The sequence below is a fragment of the Marmota marmota genome, unplaced genomic scaffold, assembly GCF_001458135.2.
Source record: "Marmota marmota marmota unplaced genomic scaffold, marMar, whole genome shotgun sequence".
Lineage (NCBI taxonomy): Eukaryota > Metazoa > Chordata > Mammalia > Rodentia > Sciuridae > Marmota > Marmota marmota.
In genome coordinates, this window is record NW_026000170.1 from 6,376,952 (window position 1) to 6,403,303 (window position 26,352).

The 26,352-nt window shown below is 37.2% G+C and overlaps 1 protein-coding gene across 4 annotated transcripts in view; it reads left to right on the forward strand.

The window, feature by feature from the left end:
* Ctnna2 (catenin alpha 2) overlaps positions 1-26,352 on the forward strand; it is a 992,415-nt gene that overhangs the window by 899,525 nt on the left and 66,538 nt on the right. For all 4 annotated transcript variants that reach the window (XM_048787429.1, XM_015499866.2, XM_048787430.1 and 1 more), the window contains exons 12-13: positions 1,449-1,649; positions 17,605-17,756. In XM_048787429.1, coding sequence (XP_048643386.1) covers positions 1,449-1,649; positions 17,605-17,756 — 353 coding nt within the window. The remainder of the gene's footprint in view (positions 1-1,448; positions 1,650-17,604; positions 17,757-26,352) is intronic.

A 26,352-nucleotide genomic window follows, 5' to 3' on the forward strand; every position in this document is an offset into this window, starting at 1 on the left:
ACACTAATCCTGTTCATGAGAGTTCTGTCTTCATAACCTCATCACCTGCCAAAGTCCTTACCTATTAGTACCAGATCTCGTACAGTATGAATTCATCACTCAGACCATTATACATCTCTGATTTCTACATTCTCTAGTTCTTTAATTTCAAACATAAATTAGAAGAGAAAAAAATAAAATATTTAAATTTATATTTAGAATTTTAACATTAATTTGGGGGAGGTGTGTGTGTGTGTGTGTGGGTGTGTGTGTGTTTTCAGCTTAAAGTGCTTTTCTTTTTTTACATAGAATACCAAACTTTTTCTTTCTTCTTTTTTTTATTTTTGTTTTTGTTTTTGTTTCATTTCAGTGGTACTGGGGATTGAACCCAGAAGCCTTCTATCACTGAACCACACCCAGCCCTTTTATTTTTTATATTTTATTTGAGACATGGTCTCACTAATTTACTGAGAATTTGCAATGTTCCTTCCTGCCTCTGGAGTTGCTGGAACTATAAGCAGGCACCACCACGCCCAGCAGAATACTAGGCCTTTTAAACATTTTTTTTTTAGAATTGTGCTGTTCAAAGGACATAATTACATACATGGTAGATAAAACATTGTTCCCTTGTTAGAATGTGAGATCAGGTGTTTTCTCTATGCCTGTAGAGAATGAAACTGCTCCTTCTCCTACATGTTATCTTCGTTGGGTAATGACAGGAGATGAGAGAGATGCTTGCCTTGACTGAAATCTGATGCAATCAGCCACAAGATTGGATTGGATTTTAATTGTGAGGGAACTCTATGATCTTCACCTCATGAATTTTCCCATTGCATATACCTGCTGTATGACATGACTTTAAAATACTGGGTGATATTTATTCTGTCCCATCCCTTAAATCTTTCTGTCATAAACACACACACACACACACACACACACACACACACACACACACACATACACAGAGTGAAACAAACATGTAATCAAAGCTTCACTCGGTTCAAGTTTAGAAAGGATTCTACTAGGTCAGATTACTTGATGTTGGCTACCACAACAACTCCTACAAGACCCTCTGGGCAAAAAGTCTCAATCTTTGAAACAAAGAAAGGGCTAGCTATTCTTTATATCAGTGACAATGAAAGTCTCATCCCCAAAGTAGCAGCATTAACATCACTGGGAACTTCACAGAAACTCTGTCTTGGGCCCCACATCAGAGCTACTGAATCAGATATCCCAAAAGTAGCACAGAGCAGTCTGTGTGATGCTGCAAGCCTTCTGGCTGATGCTCTGGTTTTACAACTACTATTGTAATTATAAAGTATGCCCTTTAAGTACCATTTCAGTGTTATTTGGCATGCACTGATATATGCAAGGTGAGGACTCATGATAATTGTTGAGTTAATTTTAGGTTGGCTATTAAGTTCTGAGTGATATAAAGCCATATAAATGTGTATGTATGCTCCCCACAGAAAATCACATCTTGGAGGATGTGAACAAATGTGTGATAGCCCTCCAAGAGGGGGATGTGGATACCCTGGACCGGACTGCGGGCGCCATCAGGGGACGGGCAGCTCGGGTGATACACATCATCAATGCTGAGATGGAGAACTATGAAGCTGGGGTTTATACTGAGAAGGTGCTAGAAGCTACAAAATTACTTTCTGAGACAGGTAAGCATGGATATTAGATCTGTCCAAAATGTTAATGCCATGATTAATTTCCATATCTGAATAAATCTGTTGTATTATTCTTAGAGACCTTTTTGTTTTTAAATTTTGCACATGTCATTGTAATCCTTTCTAAACTTGAACAGAGTGGAAGCTTTGTTTACATGTTTGTTTGATTGTATGTTTTTTTTATTACAGAAAAAAATATAATTATTTTATTGCATTATTTTCATTGTGCAATATAAGAGATAGAGTACTCGAATGTTCTTGTTTCTTGAATTTGAATTTGAATAACTTAAGCCAATAGCAGTTTTATTACTTTTTATGTGTGTATCATTTTATAGTGTTCATATGTCATCTCATTTGATTCTTATAAGGACTTTATGAAGTAGGCGGAGAAACTTTGATTGTTTCCAATTATTGATGAGCAAATGGAGGTTCGAATTCGCTAAGAGACTAGAATGAGATGACAAAGCTTGAAAATAGTTCCGATGTGATTGGAAGTTGTCATCTGAAACTTGAAAACCATTTTTCCATCTCTTGCTTCAGAGGACAAAGTCTTAAGGGGAAACGCTGGACAGTGGGTGGGAAGTAGCATAGATTGTACATGACTAGGACATGCTCCCAAAAAAGGAGGTGATGGCTGCTGAAGAAGGCTGGACTGTCAGCAGACTCCTTGACATGTCCTCCTCAAGGGTGTGTGCGTACTGGGGACTCACTGCTGCAGTAAGGAACAGTTACTCAGGGGAGCCTGTCAGAGTGCTCAGGTGCATTGGGATAGAAAAACAACTCATTTCCACTGAGTTGGCAAAGCAATCTACTATTTGAAGAATGTCAAAGACTGGTCATCTTTCCTTTTATTAATTTAGATTTTGCTCTTGACTACAGTCTTTTGGCTTCAGAAGTCCCTTCTGCCTTGCATCTTTGCTTATGTGTGTGGGATGAGGGATGAGAACAGAGAGAATATTCCAAGAACAGGAAACTAGAGGATAGAAAAGGAGAACTTAAATTTATGTTGTATGGGGTTGTGAGCGAGTCATGAATTGGGTTGTAAGTATGTACAGAAGGGCCTCTGCCCTCGTGCCCTGAGGGGAGCCCTCTTGGATTTGTACATGGACTTTGGACATCACTATGCTTTTTAAACGTAGATGTCTCTGAAAGGTCACATAGAGCAGTGTTCCAAGTTCTGCATAAGAAGACATATTAGTGGAGATATGTTTCTTTCTATATGGATTTATCATTTAAAGACTTGTTTAGATATTTATTAGCCTGGAAATAGCAAGGTAAAATCAACTCATTTTCTCTGAAATATAAGACGATAGATTGTAATATCATCAAATGAGCACATGTAGAAATTGTTGCCGTTGAGAATTCTAGCAGACTTAGAATTTAAAATAATAATGAGAATAATAATATATCCATGCATTTTAATTAGCTGAGATTCAGTAAAGTTCTTTTTTTTCAAATAGTCTTGCAATTACATTCAGTAGAGCAAACATAAGCAAATCATATAGTATTTCTTTCCTCAGATGGTGTTATAGTTTGTGTATGAGATGTATCCTGAAAAGCTCTTGTGTTGATGAAAGAATGTTCTGAGGTGAGATGATTAGATTATGAGAGTTGTGACCTAATCAGTGGATTTATCCATTGGGTGGATCAATAATGTGAATGGGTTGCTAGCTAATAGGCAGGAGGGTCATGGCTGGTGAAAGTAGGTCACTGTGGACATGTCCTTGGGTTATATTGTCCCTGCCTCCTCTCTCTCTCTCTCTTTCTGCTTCCTGACTGCCTTGAGCTGAACATTTTTCCTCTTCCATGCCCTTGCAACATGATGTTCTGCCTCAACTTGGGCCAAAGCAATGGAGTCAGCTGAACATGGACTGAACTTCTTAAACCATAAGCCAAAATAAACTTTTCCTTCTCTAAGGAGTTCTTGTCAGGTATTTTGATCACAGAGACAAAAATCTGACTAATAACACATTTGGGAAAAATAGAAGCAGGTATTTTACTCTTCAATTTAGAGACTTCTTTTTTAACCCTTGAAAGGAGATTCTGTCAAGTTTTTGTGATTCTTACCTGCTAGCTTGTCAGCTCTCTTCTCTTACAAAGTCTCAGCCTGGTGTGGTCTATCTAAAAATATAGTATTATTTGTTTGAGGCTGACCCTAAATAAAGAGTATAAGAGAAAAATAGAAGAATGGAAACACAAGTCTTGCTTACACATGACTGAGAGGAAGAAATTGTGGTAAATGAAAAATATAGAGCAAATTGCCAATTTATATGTGATTTGGTGCCCACAAAGAATTCAGGCACCATTCAGAAGACACATTTTTGTGTTTTCTCTTATTGTATCTTGGGTTACTTTAGTAAAAGGAGTGGTGTTTATGAGGTCAAAACCTTCTGAAAGGAAAGGTAATTGCTTAGTTGATTGAACTTTTAACATGATTTTCACCCAAACTCTAGGAGTGTAAATAATTTTCTAGTTGATTTTATTAAAAAAAAAATCCTCAGAGAAATAACCAATTCTTTCTAGATTGTGTTGTCACTAACCAAGACTTACCTCTTGTTCATTGTCAAACCATTTAGCATTCTCATCCCAATTCTTCCTCAAAATAGTTGGGCATTCTGGAAACTTTTCTAAGGAATTCTCCTTAGAGTGATATCTGCATTCCATTCCTAGGAGAATAGAGTGAATGAGTGAGAAATTTAGAATCTACTTTTCAGAATCTTTTGAAGGTAACTTGTGAAGTAACCAGATAGAAGAGATTGAAATAGTATTTATACAAAACTGTGAGAAATGATAAAAATAGGTGTCAAAGAAAAGTAGATGATATTGGGCTAAGAACTTACAAAGACATGTAAATTCTTTGGCCTCTTTCTCTAATCATTCTTCATTTCATAAACAAGAATATATTGCTTCTTTATAACTAAGTAGAGAGATTGCCACAGAAATGGAAACAAGCCACTAGCTTAACTAATTGCTAGTTAGAATTGCTGGTGAATAAGCTTGCACAGATCAAGGATATGAACTTTGAGGAAGACCACAGGATCAATCAATTACAGTAATACAAGGCTTCCTTGGTTAGTTCTAATGTGTGTCTATGCTAAGGAGATATATAGCCTCAAAATAAAAACTCCTGTGCATATGCTAAACCCTGTACTAATGCCAAATTTCTGCCTTTGGGTTAATATTTTATTTGAATTGATCACTTTTCTGTATAAACTTAGCAAATGTCATGAGAGTTACATTTGATTTGGGGGAGAGAACAAAGGCGTGGTAGGCAAGAAGGAGAAGACAAGGAGAAAGATGAGAAAAAAGAAAACAAATAAATTGTTACATGTTTTTTTTTTCTTTTTAAAATCTGAGTTGTTTGATTTAAGACCCTGAGCTGGGAGTTTTTAACCTCTGTGATACTGACCCTTTGGTCTGAGCAATTCTTTCTTGGGGGTTAGAGGCCTGTGCTTCCTGTGCATTGTAGAATGCTTAGATTCTGCCTTTACCCACTAGATGTTTGTAGCATCTGTTGCCTTTCCCACACTAAATTCTGATAATAAAAATTATCTCTAGACATTGCCAGATTCCTGTGTTGGGGGTGACAATACCCACTGTGAATCACTGGCCTAAGGTAAAGAAATATCCCCAAACAGAGGAAAGTTTGAGTAGGGCAAAATGGAGCCTGTGTACTAAAGACACAGAGTAGCGAAGGGCATCGTGTGGGAGTGTGTTGCAGAGAAGTATTTATAAAAGGGCAGTGTGCTTAGCTAAACCAGATATTTCTGCAGAAGGTGATCACCAACACTCCCTAGCCCCTGTTTATGCATGTGAGTGACTGCAGGGTGGGGCCACTAAAGGACGACTCCTACTCTGTGACATGATGGCCTTCCATGAGTGGCTATGAGGAGTGACAAAACCATCTGTGGTTTATTTTCCATGAATTATTTTCCTTCCTCAGTAAAGACAGTATTTGACATAAGAAGGCTTTTTGTGTTGATATGAATGCTAAGTAAAATGTAAGAAAATAATTTAATGGATTACTAGTATGCTAAAATTATAGGACAGCATCAAGCAGGGAGGAAGAGCAGGAAGAAAAGATTAACATTAAACAGATACATGAGGTGGGAGGGAAAGGGAGAGAAAAGGGAAATTGCATGGTAATGGAGGGAGACCCGCATGGTTATGCAAAATTACATATAAGAGGTTGTGAGGGGAATGGGAAAATAAACAAGGAGAGAAATGAATTACAGTAGATGGGGTAGAGAGAGAAGATGGGAGGGGAGGGGAGGGGAGATAGTAGAGGATAGGAAAGGTAGCAGAATACAACAGTTACTAATAGGGCATTATGTAAAAATGTGGATGTGTAACCGATGTGATTCTGCAATCTGTATTTGGGGTAAAATTGGGAGTTCATAACCCACTTGAATCAAATGTATGAAATATGATATGTCAAGAGCTTTGTAATGTTTTGAACAACCAATAAAAAAAAATTTACCTATTTATTTCTTAGGAAACCAACATAGCAATAAAATGGATCTACTGCAGACCCAATAAATATTTACATAGCATTTTTGATGGGGTCTTCAATAAAACCTGAATTATAACAAATTGCCAACGGCTTGGTAGTTAGTACACGCTTGACCAGACTCATCTTCAGAGATCTCATTTGCAAAGTCAGGTTGCTGCAGAAGGCTGAGGGGGGTAAAAATATATTAGTGACATCATATTAAGATATCCATAGAGTTGTTCATTCTTTGCTGAATGGATTATATTCAAATGTCATTTTTGTAAATTTGATAGCTGTAACAGATTTGTGGCAATGTGACCATTATTGGGTTGAGAGTGCTCTGAGACTCTGCCAGACATTTCTTCTTTAGAGGACCAAAAAGGGAGACATTTAAGATGAAAATATTTTTAAATAAGTGTTCTGTTATTGATCATTCTGGAGGAAGAGGTTAAAATTCCATTATTTTGAAGAACACCTGGGCCAAACCAGTGGTACGATTTTTACTTCCAATGTCTAGAACCTGAAGTTTAATAAGAGAGAAAGGAGATTGTTGACCTCCTTTCTGTATTGTTTACATAGGAAATGTAAGAGGATCAGCAAATAGAAAGCACTCAGCTGGAAATAATTTTGAAGGGTCCTTTTATCTCAGTTCAATGCAATAGAGTGAACCTAGCCTGCCAACTAACTTTCATCTTAAACAAATTAGTTGATCCCTCTGGGATACAGTTTGGTGTATTGCTTGATGTTTGATCACTCAAGGATGGCCAATATTATTAATCTTAGAATATGTATGTACATGTCTGTTCTTGGCCTCCTGGTGACCACTCTCCATAGGAACTCATAGTGCCTGTGAATCCTGTGTATAAACCCACTGCCCATCTGGATAGGTGCTTCATTGTTCTATCAGAACACATCTACACAGCTCCCACTATCCTCCCTATAATGTTCTTCATTTCCTCCTCCTCTTCCTTCTCAACATCTGTTTATTGAACTTATTCTTTAATGCTAACTCAGATCTCAGTTGGAAACCGAGAACTCTGTCTTTTGACGTATTTCCTCTTCAATGTAAAAGGCTGCACTCATAACCAGGTTCAGTTCCTAGAGGCAGGTGCTTCTGTGTGAACTCACAGCCTAGAAGGCTTTTATCATACAATTAGCATTTAATATATATGCATTGATTAAATGAACATAAACCATTGGGATATTATTCAATTTTATTTTTATTTTTATTTTTTTAGTAGAGAATATGTTCATTGGTAACCTCAGGCTCACAGCCCAAGATTCCTAAATAAATGGAGAGAATTTTTCCCTTCCACTTTCTACATTTCAAAGGGGAGCAATCTGATTGGCTGTTTGGGGTGTGCTTCCTGCATTTGGACTCACAGTAGGATAGCATTTTACAATTGTATGGATTTGGACCATCTGCCTTATCCTTGTGGCTGGATTGGGGGAAGGGACGCACGGAGGGAAATAATATCAATGTTAGAACAAGGTGGTAGGGACAACTTATTGGGAAGACAAAAAAGTTAGGTATTATAGATAGGAAGGACTGTTCCAGTCTAAGTCACTTTTCCATGACTGACCTTGAAATTAGATTATGGAAGTAATGAACTTCTACAGAAGCTGTAATGACTGAGCTTGCTCAGCCTAGACATTTTAATATATTTTAAATGTGTTTTAATATAATCCTTACTATTGGTGTAAAGTATTTTCTTTCTTTCTGAAAGGTCAAAATGATAGTGATATGGAGGAAATGATGTGCCTGTTGGTGGCTTTGATGGTCCTAGTGGTGGGAAGTCAGAAATATAGAAAGAATGAGAAGGAAATTTCAGTCACTTAATATCCCTTAAAAAGGTAATATGTAGTTTATCTCAATGCCTTTTTTATATGACTGAATCCTATACAATCTACATTATCCCAGACAGCTGATTGATAAGGATTTTAAATATCTTCATTTATTTGCTTTGTCCTAAAAACACACGTGAAGTTTTCTGGCTCAGAGCATAAACTTGTTGACAGCACCAGTTCCTCACATTCCATTTTCCTTGTCAGGACAGTGTGGGTTCTGTGTATGCAGAAGAGTCTGCACTATAGGTAAAGAAACATAAAATTATGGACCTGGAAGTTACATAGCAATTGGTCTTCAACTTCCCCTTTCCTTCTCAGGACAAGAGAGAAGTATTTGCCTCTTATTATAAACATATTCCTTCCAGAAAAGGCCCTACTTAGATTGGCACAACTCTTGGGACAGAAGTATATTGTTCCTGGTTTTATCCCCCCTTGAAGTGTAAGCAAGCATCTTGGAGGAAATAAAACTGTGAACCTCCCTCCAAGATATTTTTTTTTAGGGATGCTTTTGAGTTGTCCTTTGGATCAGGTCACCAGTCATTTTTGCTTAGACAACCCTAACCATACAGAAACCTGAAAATTGATTTTTCTACATGGTTTTGTTTGTAAATAATGTGTTCTGCGACAATTCAGACATGTGCAACTCATGCAGCACAGGGCCTGAAGAATCACCTCAGAAAATAAAACTTATGAAGAGAAAGGAAAATGCACAATTTTAACCTATTAATAAAATACACAACACGGAGTACAGATGCGCTAGGGTGGACACAGGAAGGCTCACAATTACATATTTATGTGTTATAAATTTGGGGACACAGAACAAAGAGCGTCCATTGTCAAAGAAAATACAAAAGGAAGGACATAAATCTGCATACCTACAATGTATCATAGCATGGCTTCAGAATCCTGGGAGCTTCACATAGGTGGTGTTTCTTTGTCCCTTCAAGGGAACCAGTACTAGCATCCATGTTGCTGGTAGCGGAGAAGAAGTGGATCCTGTATGTCATGTCCAGCAGGGTGAGGGCTGGTGCCTACTGGCAGTAGAGGCCAGGATGCACTGTGCACAAACTGAGGTACTATGTAGCCCCATCACCAGGCTTCTCACAGAGGGGAATATGCCATATCAATGATGGGTGCTTCAGTTCGAGAGGTGAAGAATATACTGACAGGCACTTGTTTGAAAGCACATGTAGTATGTCACTGGAGTACTCCAGAAATTGTTTTGATAATGGAAGATGAAAACTTCTAAATGTAGCTGAATAACCAGAAATAACTGATGGACATAAGAACCAGAGAGGTTCTGTTTATCATGGTCAAAGTGACCCTGAGATTCCCATCCTTCCCGGGTTTGTCTTCTAACATTAGCCAATTTCTTCCTTATCAGTGAAGTCCTCTAACTGTCCCATAAAACCTGCATCTTAACAAATTCCAATCCCATTCCTTACACCCATTACCTTTATTATCTGTGACATTCATTTGGTTCCAATATATGGCCTCATATTTCAAACTCTGCATTTGTCCATTTGTTTATTTATTGCCTGTTTTTTGTTTGTTTGTTTGTTTTGGCTTAAACAATTACAATTTATTTTCTTATCATTCTTGTGGCTAAAGGTTAAAGATAAAGGTATTTATAGGATAGGTTTCTTGAGCTCTCTTTTTTTAAAATTTTTAAACTTTGATTTGTTACATGTGACAACAGAATGTATTACCATTCGTATTACACATATAGAGCACAATTTTTCATATCTCTGTTTGTACACAAAGTAGAGTCACATCCTTCTTGTCTTCTTACATGTACTTAGGGTAGTGATGACCATCGCATTCCACCATCTTTCCTACCCCCTCCCTTCTCTTTTCCCCTCTGCCCTATCTAGAGTTCATTTAATCCTCCCATCTCCAACACCCTGCATAGTATGGATCAACATCCTTAATCAGAGAGATCATTCAGCATTTGGTCTTTTGCTGAGCCTTCTCTTTTGAACTTGAAGATGACCCCCTTCTTGTTGCCTCTTCACATGCTCATCTCTGTCTGATTTTGTGTTCTTGGTGTCTCTCTGTGTTCAAATTTCCTCTTCTTAGAAGGATATCGATCAGATTGGATTAAGATGATCCATAATGGCCTCATTTTAACTTAACTATCTCTTTAAATACTTTATAACCAAATACATTCATATTGTGAAGCACAAAGTGTATTGCCTGTTTTAATGCATGTGTTTGTTTTTCCTGTAGTCAATCAGTTTCAGGGCTGGGGACTTCTGGGAAAATGAGGCAGCATGAAGAACCCTACGCCACCCCTTCAAACCCCAATTCTTGCAATCAAGTCAGAAAGATTTCAGACACGTTGCTCTGAGTAACAGGCATGAGTTTATTAGAAGGGATAGGAAAAGGGGAAAAGGAGTAGGTTGAGAATTTGTTAAGGATGCACTTAAGGGAGAGAGTGTGTCCCCTCAGAGAGAAGAGGGGACAGCATGCCTCTCCTATACTTCAGTTTTGTAGGGATCCCAGAGAAGTTTCCAGACAGTCCCACCCAGGTCCACCTCTTCACTTTTGACTGACAGCAGGATAACAACAGACTTTCAAGTCCCCACTGCCATAACAACTCTGGATCACCTTGGCCCATGCTGAACAGTTCTAATTGGATTATTAACCATAAATCCTTCAGATTTTATGGTTAGAAGGAGTTATCCTTATCTCCCTGAGTTTTGAGATCTGGTTTGTGAAAAGGGTCAAGTCTCCCCCTTCAGAGTAACTTGGGTTCCTCCTATCAACATTATTTCATGTCTGTATTTCTCCTGTAGATAACAGGTAGTTTGCTGAGGAATGTGACATATCCTGTCTTCTTAAGCCAGGCAGGGCTGCAGGTTAATTTCTTCATGGAAAATAAAATGGGGGGGGGGGGGTTCAGCACAGCGGCCCCATTTTGTAGAATTATTCCCTTAGCCTCATGTTCCCACTATTCACATTTGCCTGTCCCCTAACAAGTCTATTGTGTGTATATCTTAAGACCTATGTCATGTGTATTGATTTTTTAATTAAATTTTAACCCCTTTAGATCTAAATCTGCCTCTTCATTTCTTCCAGCCTTGATTGGAGTTGAAGGCCAAATATGTTTATTAATATAAGTGAAACATAATGACAAATTGCTTTCTTTTAAGGGCATTTTTTTACCCTTTTAAAAATTATATACTTAATAATCAAAATCAGAATCTTTAACATCACTTGTAAGGAATTCTTAGCAAGTGTTTTACTACATCTTAACGCCATCTAAGTCTTTAAACCCCATTGATGCCAAATTAAACTGTATTTATCAAGCAAGATTCTGATAAACACTGTAAGCTAAATAAGGCATCACACTCAATTCTTTATTCATTCCTCAAGTTTCAGAATTAAATGTGCCATCTTTCCTCTTAGGTTATAAACCGTTTGTGATTATTTTTGAGATGCTTATTTTAAACTATAAGAAAACCTTCCAAGCAAGCAGTTTCTTTCCTTGGGGAAAGGAGTTTGTGTCTAGACAAGAGCAGATGGATGCTCCCTGATTCTCTTAGGGTGGTTATCGTGAATGGAATTTAGAGTTGCTGGTTTTTTTTTTTCTTCTTCTCCTTTTTCTAAGCCATCCTTTTCATCTTTTATCAAACAATTCAGCTCATGGGTTATGTATGGCCTTCTGGAACTTGAATTTGATTTTGATGTTGGAAATGTACATTATAATTTTCCAAACATGAATTTATGAAAATAGTAGCCTTTTGGAACTCCCACAGAGAGATGACTGACGAGGAAAGAATACCCAAGGATGCACACAGGATGGAAGAGCTAGGACTGTCCAGCATGGTCATAGTGGTTTTCTGAAGAGGGAAAAGTAGTTGATGGATTGTCGTAAGGGAATAAGGAGCAGACTGAGTTGGGCTATTTTGCCTTTGCTTCTGGATTCCAGTATTCAATATCTTCCAACCTGAAGAAGCCCTATCAAGAGGGAACAAAGCCAGTGTATCATTGGTCTAGACAGGGGAAGATTTAAATATAGACAGAGTGCTTAAGTTTCATTTCTACATTGTCTCTGCCACAAAGTATTTGAGGATACTTTACTCAAGATTTAAAATCAATCAGCTAGCATAAATTAAATAATTAAAGTGGTGTAAGTGTGAGATAGAAGGAAAATAGCCTCACAAGAATATATTAGCTTAAGCTAGGAGGTTTATTAGAAAGAGTATTTTATTTGACAAACTGGATTTGAAATCTTCCTTTTCTTTTTTTGTCTGTGTACCCAATATCTCACACATGATAGGCAAGTGTTCTACAACTGAACTGTATCCCTAGCCCAAGTTTTAGCTTAATTAAAATTCTTTTCCCTATGGACCTGATAAATTTGTAATGAAACAATATCTATCATGGCCTTTTTGACAATCAAGACATAAAGAAAATTTCTAGAAGTGAGTTCATATAATTTTGTATTGAAGATAGATTTCATAGTAAATTCCTTATAAACAATTCAGCACTGTCACAAGGGTGATGTGGCCCTGCTGAGGAGAAAGAAGGGCATAAAACTGAGGGAGCTCAATTTGCAAGACAAATTGTAATAACTTACTAGTTTTCAGATTTACCATTCATCGTGTACTGTTTTCAGTTTATTTCATTATGTCACATAAGACCTGTTTTTTGGTAGTGAATCAATATGGTTGTACTCTCAATTCCTTTTCAAAGAATAATGGGTGAATTGGCCTACTGTAAACAAAGGAAAAGGATTAAATGATGGGCAGAAAAAGAGAGAAAATGTGAAATGTGACACTCATCATTTTATCCCTGAAAAACTTGATGACAAAAGAATTCTTTCCTCCATCCCATCATCTTTCTCTTCCAGTGGTAAGATTCTCTGTGCCTAAAGGATAACAAAGACTTAAGATGTAAAGGAAGAAGAAGTTGTGGACTCTGCCTAAAAGTGACTCATATGCAAAATAGTTGACATACTGAAATGCCAACCAACTTTAATGTACTAAGTACTGTAATTGTGTGTGTGTGTGTGTGCACGCGCGACTGCATGTATGCATGTAATTAGGATGTTATAAAATTGTGGAAAACTATATGCTTTGGGATATGTAAGAGTTGAAGATGGCAATTAATTCTAAACTGAAGACTGAAAGTTGAGGAGGTGTCCATCTGACCAAAGAGAAGTGTATTTCAATATGAGAGAATAAATTACTTATGGGCATGTTGGTATGGCATGTTTTGTCTATGTCATATTTGAGACACAGGCATAATTCAATCTAATTGGAACACTTGAGTATATGTAGGAATAGGAGGTAAAACAAGCAGGAGAGAGATGAACTATAGATGCCAGATGCTTGTATGTGTCTGTATCTCATGAAAGATTTTAGAGTACGTTGGAATGTTTAGAGTCGGAGCAAGGGCTTTTTAGACAGTTTCTCAGAGACAATGGGATTGGCTGGCAGTTCACCTCCACCACCTCTAGTTAACCTTGGATTTTTCCCTGTCAGCAGTCCTACTTGCACTTTAGCACAACTTCTCATTCATTTGACTAACTCACCCTGTGCTCTGAAACTTCACCTCTGAAGTCTCTCAAGAGGATTCATTTCAAAACCTCCTTACCTATGGTTTAGGATCTCCATCAACACTGAAATGATGTGACCTTGATTTTTATATGCACATTTAATTCTGATTTCATTACTCCTGGAATGCCATCATTTTGTGACCTAGTGTGCAGTCTGCATACAAAAGTATAGCTAGAATTTAAAGGTTTATTTTTAACTTTGATCACCTTTTCAGGATAAAAGCTATTAAGAGCAATTCAGTATTTTCGATAAACAATAACAAAGTTTTGCCCACATTTTTGGTTGCAAGTCAGAAAGTAGAAATAAAATTCTATTTATATAAACCTATATCAGAAACTCTTAATATATAATTCTATCTCAGAATTATTTGGGGGGCATGTAATTTTTCAGACACTACCAATGTGGTATGAGAATTCATAGTTAAATTAATACATAGGTTTTTACCAAGATGAATCATTGTTCTATAAACTCTTGTTTTTCTGACTTATCACTCTCAAAAGCAAAACAGAATAAAATTAAACTAGGAGTAAGAGGAACAAAATAGAAAAGCTATACAGGTTAAGAGCAGTAGAAATGTCCTAAATAATAGTAAGGTCCTAAATAAATAAACTTTGAATGTACTTAGGACTAGACCATAGAGAAAGATGTTCTTCCCCTTTTGTCTTTTTTTCCATGAAAAATTGATGATATTTCTGTTCTAGTACCTTCATAAAATGGCTTATTTCTACCTGCTCTGACAGTGCCAGGTCACTGACACCATAGTTGTTACCTGCGCCCTAGCATGTCACTGAGAGGTGCTGGGCTCCATGCCGATGACATAGAATGTGCCCTGCTCCAGATCTGGCATTTCAGAGCTTCTCGTGAAAAGGGTCCCCCTAGGTATTATATTCCCTGTCCCTTGGGCACAGAATCAAGCCTGGAGGTAGCTAGAGCAAGATAATTTGTCACCTACTGTTTTTCTGCCTCCCATTTCTTCTTCAGAGTGACCTTGTACAAGGAAAACAGAAGTAGCAAACCCCGCTCTTGCCCCTTCAGACTCCAGAAAGATCGCCATGTGGATAGAAATATATTCATGGGGGTCAGGGTCTGGGCAGTGGGGGCTACCTGACTCCATTTTCTAGATGACATTTATGAAGGTAGAATACTAAACACTTTACCACAGTTCCAATTTCTAAGGGACTTCCTTACTTAATGCTCTTCTATAATATTTTGACCACAGAAGGGACTTTGTTTTTCAGAGCCTTTCTTCTAAAAGGAAGTGTACAACTTTGAGAATAACTTATTTCATTTAAAATATTTGAATTATAAAAAAGATTCAAAGATACAAGAACAGAGACTAAAATGATGACCTTCATTTCCCTCTCAAAGGTAAACACTATATGTAAGGTGACATAGTCTTTCAAGACATGTGAGGACATGTACAAATGCTTATATGTTTAAAGTATGCACAAGACTCTTTTGTGTATTTTTAAATTTTCCACAAATAATCATCTCTGTTCAGTTTGCTGCCCTTAGGACTTACTTTAATATACTGGCTGAACCCCAATTTGCATGCCTTGGTTCATTTTTGTCCCAGACATTATTGCTCATGCATCTGGAGTGAACATCTCACAACAGTTCCCCCTCAGTTGGAGGATTCAGAATAAGGCTGGGTTGTAGCCTATTGACAGGACTCTGAAAAGCAATTATTACCATTCTGAAATTTTATATAATTTTCTTCTTTATAACACTAGAATATATAACCTAACAAGGAACGAGTGTAACCAAGAGACAAAAAGACATTCTTGTGGCTGCAGCCTAGGGTTGCTCAGTGTGACTAATCAGCATCTCTGTAGAAGTTAATATTTGGCAATGCCCTAGATAATGTCCTCATTCACCATCTGGGAGTGGAAAGCTTCATTTTACTAGATTTTGTTAAAAGTGTTCACCAAAATGTGCAGTTGAATTAGGTCCCATTTATAATTTGTTTGCCTGAACCAATATGTATGAAAAACTCATTTTCTATGTTACTATATTTGTAATTATTAGTGAAGAAAAATATCTTATTGTATACATATTAGTATACAGTATATCAGTATATGGACTCTTTCTATGAATTGAGGGTTGCCTTTGTCAACTTTTTCTTTATTGATTTGTAAGTATATCTATCCTGTGTACATATAAGAGTACTAATCCTTATTAGTTATACAATTGAGGCAAACAGTTTTATGCTTCTAAGTGTTACCTGACAGTGTATCAATTTATAATTATTAAAGCAGCTTAACCATCAAATAGAATGGAATTCATATAACTCAGAATTTTCAGTTTAAGAAAGAAAAAGAATCTGCAAATTTATTTAAGAAAAATATTCGCTCCTAAATGCCAAATACATTTTTAAAAAATCTATTTTATGGTCAAAGAGGTGAAATTCATTTATCTGTATTTTTCATTCATGTAGAAAAAGTTTATTCACAACATAAAGGAATAATTAAAATAGTTGAGTTTAATGCATTGGTTTCAGAAATATAGTTTTCAAATATTTTAATTTAATTTTAATTGGCATAATAATTGTACATATTTATGAGGCACAGTGTGATGTTTTGTTATGTGTATAAATTGTATAGTGATCAAATTAGCATAATTGGCATATCAATCACCTCAATTTTATATGATTAATATTTGCATCAGTACAGTTCCATATTCTCCAAATTTTTTTCCATCTAAATATAGTTCAAAAGCCCAAGTAAAACAAAATTCATATAGTATAGAGAACTCGTCATAATAATTCACACAGAGAAGGAAATTTACTCCATACATGCTTTTGGTTTTGATAGTGTTTATTAAAAGAGTGGTTACTGTTTTCCTCTAACCCTCCCTCTCTGTTTTTATTTTTTTTTACATTTGACTTTTTTTGGTAGAAACACACTTTTCTTAGGATGTTTTATCTTGAACACTCTTCCCCTAAAGAGTAGAGTAATTTAGCAGAATTTCTCACACCAGTATTAAAATGGATGCATAAAGTTTCCGCAGAGCATGAAAATGAGTGTCAAGAGGGAATGAGGCCTGAAGATTCAGAAACAGGAATAGATGGATGATGTTTCTGTTTTATTGTCCTTGTAAATAAAATGAATCGTACTTTTGGCTTTTGTTTCCTAATTGGTTGTTACAAGGTAACAGCTGAGAAAATAGAATTACAATTTTCAGGAAACAGTGAATCAGCAGCAATTTTTAAGTCGTCAGTGGAAGTATTACAGACTTTCCACTAAGTTTATTTTCTGCAAATCTCCAGTGGGAGTTGAAGGTGTCCCTGTGAGAAGAAAGAGGTGTCATCATTCTAAAAACTTATATGCAAATTTTATTTCACATCAAAATGATCCTGGCAAAATGGGAAAATTTTCCTTTAAGTCCATTGGTTTTCTCTCAATGGGTCTTCCTGCTGGTCTCTGCTGTCTTTTTCCTCTTTCTTCTTATGAGTCCTTCATAGCCTCCGTTCAATCCCATCTCCCACCACCATGTCTCAATTTCTGCATTTCCAACAAAAAAATGAAATGTATTGGGTCATTTCATTTGCATGCTGTTGTGAAGCCATGTGGGTTAAGACCAGCTGTTTACCGGTTATGACTATAATTTCTCATATTAGTTAAATGTTTATTGATACTTCTTATGGGCTAGATCCCATCCAGCTTTTGTATGCACTATCCCACTGAATCCAGGCACAAGATCTTACTACATTTTATAGAAAAGCAGGTTGAGAAGGGCTAAGGAAACTTGGCCAAGATTTCACAGTTGGTAACCAGCAGAAGTGGAATTCTGCTCAGGTTAGCATAACATGTACTTTATATTCCTATGCTACACCACACTACCTTGGATGGGTTATAAAAGTTTTCATTTTTGTAAACATCACCATGCATGGTGTACATTTTATTTGCCACACAGAGGTAAGTGCCACAAAGATGACTAAATTGGACCAACCCCATCTGGCTGGCAAGGTCTACCACCTTGCCCAAGGGCTGCAATGAGAGAAGATTGCCTCATCTACTGCTTTTCTCTCTGTTTATCCCAGTGATGCCACGCTTTGCTGAACAAGTCGAGGTTGCCATTGAAGCCCTGAGTGCCAACGTCCCTCAACCATTTGAGGAGAATGAATTCATCGATGCCTCTCGCCTGGTGTATGATGGTGTTCGGGACATCAGAAAGGCTGTGCTGATGATCAGGGTATGTGAGGCCTCTGTAACACAGAGCTGATCTGAGTTTCTAGTAGGGATCCCAAGTGTCATCTTCACTTTTTAATTACTCACTGCAACCTGGTAAATTGCTTGGCTCCTTACTTAGACCAGGTGGACCCTTTACTTAAAAAGGAATAAGTGATTCCAGCAAGCCCAGATAGGCACTGAATATCCTGCAGCCTTATGCCCTTCCTGCTTCTTGCATGCATTTCCTAAATTTAATTCCAACTGAGGAGTAACCCAGGTACTTTTCAATTGCCCCTTACTAACACTCTCTTCCTACAAGGCTCATGGACTATAAAGAAGTAAAGATTACTCAGTGTATTAGTGTTAGTATAGTAGCATTATTCTCATAGACAACTACATTCTCCTTATAAAAAAAATAATGCAAGCATTATAAATTGCTTCACATCAATTCTCCACCAGCACACAACTAACTGCCCACCGAAAACTTGTATTGTCAGGTGTGTCTTCCAAATCATAACTGAAGTAAATATATATAGACATAGAACTAGAAAAAATATATAAAAATATATTATATAACATATATATATAATATATATATATATAAAATAATTGACATTTAAGCTCTTAACAAAGTTTGCTTTGTTTACCTAAAATATGCCTTAATCTAAGACAGTTTACCTCATTCCATTTAACTTCTGCATAATATTGCATTGAAAGATTTTTCCTCCTTACCTTATTTTTTTCCCTTCCTTATTTTTTCTCCTTACCTTACCTTAGATTTAGAATAATCAAACAAAAAATTTTATTAGCCATAGGACCCTTTCTTCAAAGTACATATGCAGAAGCTTCAATGACAGATACTTTTATAACTATTATCATTTACATGGGAAGGGGACTTCTGCTGTCCTAACTCCAAGAGCATGATATCTGACCGAAATACACAGGACCCACATTTTTTTTTAATTTTAAGTTTTTAGTTGTTGATAGACCTTTATTTATTTCTTATTTATATGTGGTGCTGAGAATTGAACCCAGTGTCTCACACATGCTAGGCAAGTACGCTACCACTGAGCCACATCCACAGCCCCTGGGACCCACATTTTTTAATTGAAAATTTCCTAGTATACACATTTAGAAAAGAGTAACAAGTGTCACTAATTATAACTTTAATCACATATTTTATTTAGCCCAGTATTTCAACGTGTTGCCTTGGTCACATTTAAAGCGCTCTCTAGCTCCACGTAGGTAGTGTCTGACACTGCATGAGGCAGTCCTTGACTCTGTCCTCACCCTCAACCTCCTGTTGTCTCTGTCACTGATCACTGAAACCACCAGGTATCTGTCTAGCACACTTAGGAATCATTCAGCATCTAAGTCAACACCCCCTTTTCAAAACCAAACAAAAAACCCTACTTGTACTGCAGCAGCCACCTAGGTCATTGCATGTAGTCCCTCAGGTATTTCGAGAACAATCTATGAAATATTGTCCCCTCTGGGCAACATAATCCAAGTTCTTTGAGGATTTCATAGGTGGTGCTGATTCTTCTCCAATCCCTGATGTCCTTGAACTCATTAGGCACAGTTCCCTTGGACTACAGCATTTCTGAAGCAATCCCAGCAGCCTGGAGTAGAGCAGGCTAGAAAGATCTAGAATTAGACCTTTATTGACCTCCATGCTCCTGCTGAAGCATCACCAGCTCTGCCACTTCAGAGTCCAAATACCATCTTCTCCTCTCACCTTTAGATCAGTATACCTGCTTTCATATTAAATAGAAGTCTCTTTCATAAGAATTTCAGATCCATCCCCAAAGCTCCCAGTAGATAAACTGTATCAGGCAGTATTAATTATACTAAAACACATGGAATTCAAATTTGGAATTTGGGGACCTGTGCTTTTCACTTGCCCTTCTTAAGCCTGTGAAGCTCTTATCATCTTTCAAGGCCTGGTTTGAATGTCCTCTCTCCACATTTTACCCTTCACAATAATTACCCTATCTTTTAACGACCTATACCTATTTCTGCCTGTGATAGTATTTATTATACCATTTCCTTTTATGTCTATTACTTTCTCTAGACTGTGAAATTTGGGAAAGGAACAGCTGTCTTTTTTTTTTTTCCTCTCTCCCTCTTTCTTTTCATTATGTTGCTTTGTTTGGCATAGGGCCTAATACTGTGTGTGTGTGTGTGTGTGTGTGTGTGTGTTTTCAAGTGGGGAGAGATGTCTTGGAAGATAGGAAGGTGTCAGAGAAAAAAAAGATGTAAGAATTGGAGCCTTTTAAGCCCCTAACAAATTAGATCATTTTCCCCATTACCTACTAACTTGTGAAATAAGGTAATAGACCATGAGAGTTATGCTTTGAAAGCATTCGGCACTAAACCCCACTACAATCCTCAAGACATATTCCCTCTTTTGCCATTTTTCTGCTTTGTTAGCCTTCAGATTTTTGTGACAACCATTTATCTGAGAAGCTGGGAAATTTATAGACATCATTCATTTATTCATTCATGAGCTGTAAAAAAACACAATTTTAGATAAAATGCCATATCGTTGTCACATGAAGTGTCATTCCTCCATCTCAACATTTCAAGTGAGTTGATCAGAAGGATTTCACACCACTTAAAATTTAGGAAGAGAGAAATATACAGTATGTACAAATTGTTATTTTAAAAAATTGCTATCCGTTCAACACTTGAATGGTTTCATTTTGTACTTAAATAATTTCTTGGTTTCTTCTTTGAATATAATTATGAAGTGTACAGTACTTAAAAAAAATCCCAATGTATAAAGTTAGAAGAGAAACACAGTGAGATGAGTAGGAACTCTTTCTTGCTCAGCAAACCTGACTGTGCCCCTTCCCCAAGTCTTGATTATACTTTTAAAAAGAAAGAAATCTTTTTAAAAAAACAAAGGCAGATGCAGAAAGGACCTTGAAGGGTCAAACTCCCCATCACCTTGCCTCTCAGCAATCAATACATATTTAATGGTGATGTCGGTATCTGAGTGCTCCAAGCCAGCTCCAGGCAACTCTCGACAGTAGGCAGTGCTTGCCCTTCCCGTGTTCAGCCTCACCTTTCAGGACCCTACATCTCTCCTGGAGCAGGTCTACTCTTCCACCTCTTGATTCTATTTTTTTGTTTGTGCCTTGATGAGATTTACCTTCTGTGATCTGTCAGATGCATGGGAATTTTCTGATGATCCTCATAAGGTAGTGGAAAAATGAGTAGGCAATTCTGGCAGACCAATATGCTGTCAGTTCTCATCATCTGCAGGAGTTAAGTTCTGTAAATTCACCAAACACTGAATTAACGAATACTAAACTATTGCTCCTAGGGGAAATACAGAGTTAGGTTCCCGTGAGCCTCTGGTCACATTTTCACCACCTGACCAACACATGGCCTTGTTTCATGTGTACTTTGGTTTAAAGACAACTTCTTTATATATTGTTGATGCATAAATATTAAATCAGGGTCACTATCACTGACTCTCTCTCTCTCTCTCTCTCTCTCTCTCTTTTTTTTTTTTTTTTGGTACTGGGCATTGAACCCAGGGGTACTTTACTCCTGAGCTAGATCCCCAGTTCTTTTTTATTTTTTATTTTGAGATAGAGTCGTGCTAAATAGCTGAGAATGGCTTTAAACTTGCAGTATTTCTGCCTGAACCTCCCAAGTTGCTAAGATTACAGGCATGTGCCACAAGGCCCTGCACTAACTCATATTTGAATGACACAGGGGGTTTCTCTGTGACGCACATCACAGTCCCCTTACACATGGGGACACTAGACAATAACTCAGCATTACTTTTAGGGACCATTTGTCACATAGAAGTCAAAAGCACAAAAAGTGTGGCCCTAAATAGATCATGAAAGCAATACTTAGTCACAGCAAGGGAGCTTAGCTAAGAAGGCAGAGCACTATGTTGTTTGGCTTTAGCTGGGAACATACACATTAGGTGAGTTATTTTTTTATTTTTATTTTTTCACTTTCTCTCGCATGTCTGGGAATAACTACGAAAGCACCATGAACATTAATTTTGTGTATTACAAATTAATTGTAGTGAGGAGGCAAATCCACCAATAGCAAATCTTCAAGTAATGAGGACCACATATATATTTAAAAGACAGAGTTAAACATTTAATTTTGGAAACTAAGGTGAGTAGGTGGGGTAGAAGGTGGGAATGTCCTAGTATCAGAAAACCTGTATTCTACAAAATAGGATTTGCTCCTCACGACAATGACCCAGGAAAGTCTACAATGGTGTCTCTTCACTACACTTTTATCATTGGAACCCATTAATTTAGTTATATATGATATTTTCAAAGGCAGGCCAAAGAAATGATAGGGCCTGGGATAGTGTTCTGAGAAAAAGACTGTAGTTCAATTTTACATCTCCCAAACTGTGTGCCAATCAATGTCCCCTGGAGTGCTGCAAGACATTTTAGAGTTGAATATAATATACAGATGCCTCTTAGAATCTGTGCAAAATGTTGGCTGGAAGTAGTTTATGGTTCAGGCATTAGATGGCACATTGCTTTTTATGATGTGGTATGTTTGTGAAACTGAGTATATGGTGACCACTGTGTTTAAAATCAATCCCAAGAGTCAGTTGCTGTCCATTTGATTTCTCTGGTTTGAAAAGTATGCAGCGTTAGTTGTTAGGTTACAAAGATGGGTAAATTGCTTGTACTAAACTGCTTAATTAAAAGAACTATTCAGGATTTTTATTTTTTATTTATTTTTAGAGTTAACGCACTATAAAAACATTACTGAGACCATGAGGATGTCATGAAACAGTAAAGTTTGAAATTTATGGCTTAACTAATTTTGGGTCATCAGCATACTAATTGCCTTCTCTGTAGTTTAGTTTCCTTAGCTGCCAATGGACACAAATATACTGAGCTAATAAAGAACTATCACAGATATAACACTTAGTAGGTTCCCAAGAATCAAGTCTTTTCCTCATCCTTCAGGGAGGAAGCTTATATAATGATCCAACTAAACAGAATTTGTTCAGTAAGTCCACAATATTATCAAAATTGGAGCCAGGGTGTTTGTCATAAGTTGAAAATAAAAGGTTGAAAAGATTTTAGAAACTTTCACGTATGTGAAAAAATTTTACTTAGTGTAAAATGGTTATAACCTAGCTAATCAACATGCTCTCATAAGTTCCTAGTTTTGTTTTCTTAATTAATTAGAACTAATTTAATATGATGTTTTTTTAAAGTGGTAATTCAGTCTGATCATTCATTTATGAAGTTTTTGTCGAATGCTTACAGGATGTCCCACGCTGTTAGAGCTGCCCTATATGCAGAGGCAAACAAAGTAGACAAAAATCCCAATCTTCATGGAATTTAGAAATTTAGATTCCTTTGGTAGGAGACAGGGAATTAAAAAAAAAAACATATTTAATGCCAAATATTGTGCCATAGTGAAAACCAGGATGGTATAAAGGAGACAGAACATGGGTAGGCATGGATTTTATGGAGGATGGTAAATGATTGACATTTTGAGAAGAGACCTGGAGGAGAAGGGAAGGAGACACAAGGTAGTTGGAGGGTGCATATTTCAGAAAGAGGGAACAGAACAGCAAGTGCAAAGTCTGGAGTTGGAAGCTCTGGCGGCCTGAGGACTACACTGAATGAGACGGGTGCCATCGGAGTCTCTGAGTGGTAAATAACATGATGTAATTCAGTTCTTAAAAGGAGCACTCTGGCTACTCTGGTTAGGGTCAAAGTAGGGAGAGCGGTTAGGAGGTTTCCAGAGTAATCTAAGTTCCAGATGCTGTTGGCCAATTGACTGAGGAAAGTTTCACATATTTGCTTTAGATCTCTAATTTTAGTTTTTCGTTCGCCTCCCATTTTAGTGGTGTAGAGCTCTGTTGGAAAATCTTTTGTATCACCTCAAATCACCTGCCAACTATATTTTCTATATTTCTTTCAATGAAACTCTCATATACATGTGAGCTTTTCTTCAATGATCCTTATTACATTTTACTCACATGTTCAGGTGAAAGGATTCTGAATCTTTCAGCATGCTCTTGTTTTGCTTCTGAATAGAGGTGTTATAGAGATGGAGCACCAGAGGCAGTGAACTGATGATGTGATTAAATCCCATCATCTCCTTGGGCCTCGGTAATGGGCACAAGTTAATCTTATTGATTTAGACAGGAGATAATTTGGAGGCTGAATGCTTTGTGCTACTTTACAGATGAGACCCACTTTCACAGCTGAACAGTTAGATGGTAGTAGAACCAGGGAACCAGGAGTAGACCCCCAAGTCATATTTGTTTTCTGTGAAAGGCTCCCCTGGGAGCACCCGAGTGTAGAACTGACCTTGGCCCTTAGTCTCTAGCCTCTATTCCTGTGTGCTATACCTTTTGTTGACTTTTTTACTTTATCAGTCTGTCTAATACTATAAGTGTGATCTCTTTGAGGCCCCCTTTCTAATTTACTGTCTCCTTTAATTTATGGAAGTCCTTGACCAACTGAAAAATTACACTTATACTTTTAAAATCCAACAATTTGAAAAACAAAGGCATGACTAGGACACACATTAGTACTTAGTTCACAAGCGACATGAGCACAGAACCATTTGTATGAATGACCTGGATGGATTTGCTGCATGTTTAAGACACATGAAAATATTTTAAACTCTTCTGTTTACCTGATGGTATTTGTGATGGTTAAGAGCATATAGGCTCTGGAACCCTCAGCTTGTTCCTCATTTCTGCCTCTTGATGTGTGACACCTTGGAAATTTTGCTTAAAGACCCCGAGCCTGTTCATTCATCTGGCAAATGGGGATTAAGCTGGATGTAGTCCCAGCTACTTGGGAGTCTGAGGCAGGAGGATTATAAATTCAAGGCCAGACAGGGCAATTTACTAAGGCCCTGTCTCAAAATAAAATTTTAAAAAAGGGATGAGGATATACCTCATTGGTAGAACATTTGCCTAGCATGTGTAAGGCTCTGGGCTCCATTCCTAGCACCAAACACACAAATCATACACACACACACACACACACACACACACACACATACACACATACACACACACACACCATTACCACCACCACCAAGAACAAAAAGGGTTTAAATTTATTCATTAAATCATTGTAAGGATTAAAACCTGTAGCTGAAAATCTGTCCCATAGTGGGTAAAAATAATTGCTACTATTATTATTGCTGTGGTTATTATGTGTTGTTTTATTAAGCATACTAATGATCACCATCATTTGTAAATTTAGTTTAGTTTTATAGTTTGGAAAGCATTTTCATATACATCTGAGTTTAGGAGTCCCGTGGGGTAGGCAAAGCAATAACAATTGTAATCTCCATTTTATGTAAGACTCAGAAGCAGCAAAACTAAGTGACTTGGCAAAGACTTACAGCTTATGAGTGGCAAAGTTAGGCCCAAATCACTCAGGTCCCCTGGGTCCACATCCAGGTTATTATTTTTTTCATTTAAGAATTTTTCTTTATTTTGGTTCTTGGGCTGTGGTCACTTGAATCAGAGCTTATCATTATTAGCCTTATACTGCCAGGTTGTGTTTGTCATTGACTTGTCTCGTAAAATGCACAGCTCACTGAAATGTTTGGACTCAGTACTATCACATTTTCAGCACTGTCACATTCTGCAGGGTTTTTTTTTTATTGAGGTTTTCTTTTTAACTTTTCTCCTCCTTTTAAGAACTAATGATAAAAAGTGCTTGTAATCTTGTCATGTCATCTGTCAGTAGAATTTACCAACTTGCTGTAATTGTTTCACAGTACAATTCCAGAAGAGTGAGGAATGATCCCAGGATACTCTCGGTCCACAATAAAAATACAACCAGTTATTTGAACGAGGTTCTGCTTACCCCACCCCTGATTGTATTAATGGAATATTAATAGAATAGAACAGAACCTCTTTCTCCTCCCAATCTCTTAATATTCCTATAAAAGAAAATGGAACACGTGTAGATGACTGACTGAATGTTAATAAGGTTGATAGAGAAAAGGAAAAATAAAAGTGATAATGCCAAAACATGGAAAAATTTCTAGGCATAATGTGATATTGGCACAAAGGACCCCATTTTACGCCTGTCTGACCAATCTCGAGGCTTCATCAATAACCACATCTGATTAATTACACTGAGGTAGCCAAAGAAATCAACAGAATAAAAAAAAATGTGGCCTTTTGGATGAGGAATGGGCAGCTGCATCATCAGTACAGCTTGTGGTCTGTTCTGTTCTTTTCAAGGACAGAGCCCTGGAAGGTGGCCCTGCTCCAGTCAAGTGGAAGTTCATGGGTGACAGCGGATTTAAGAACCTCACACTGGTGTCCTCTCTTTTTGTGCTCCATCTTTATCATGTCCTGAGCTTTTCCTCATAGAGTCAACAGAGCATTAGGGTGGATGCCTCAAATCCACTCATTTAGAAGTCTTTGTACACGTTATAACCTCTTATGCCTCAGTTTACCTGCCTATAAAATGGAGAAAACCATGTCTACTTCATAGGAGTGTTCAGGAAACTTCATGAGTTAGTGTGAATAAAGCACTTAGAGAAAATAGTGACAGTCATATGGTACCATTTAATGCAATGTATCTAGTATTACTGCCATTAAAGATGGGGAGGATTTTTTG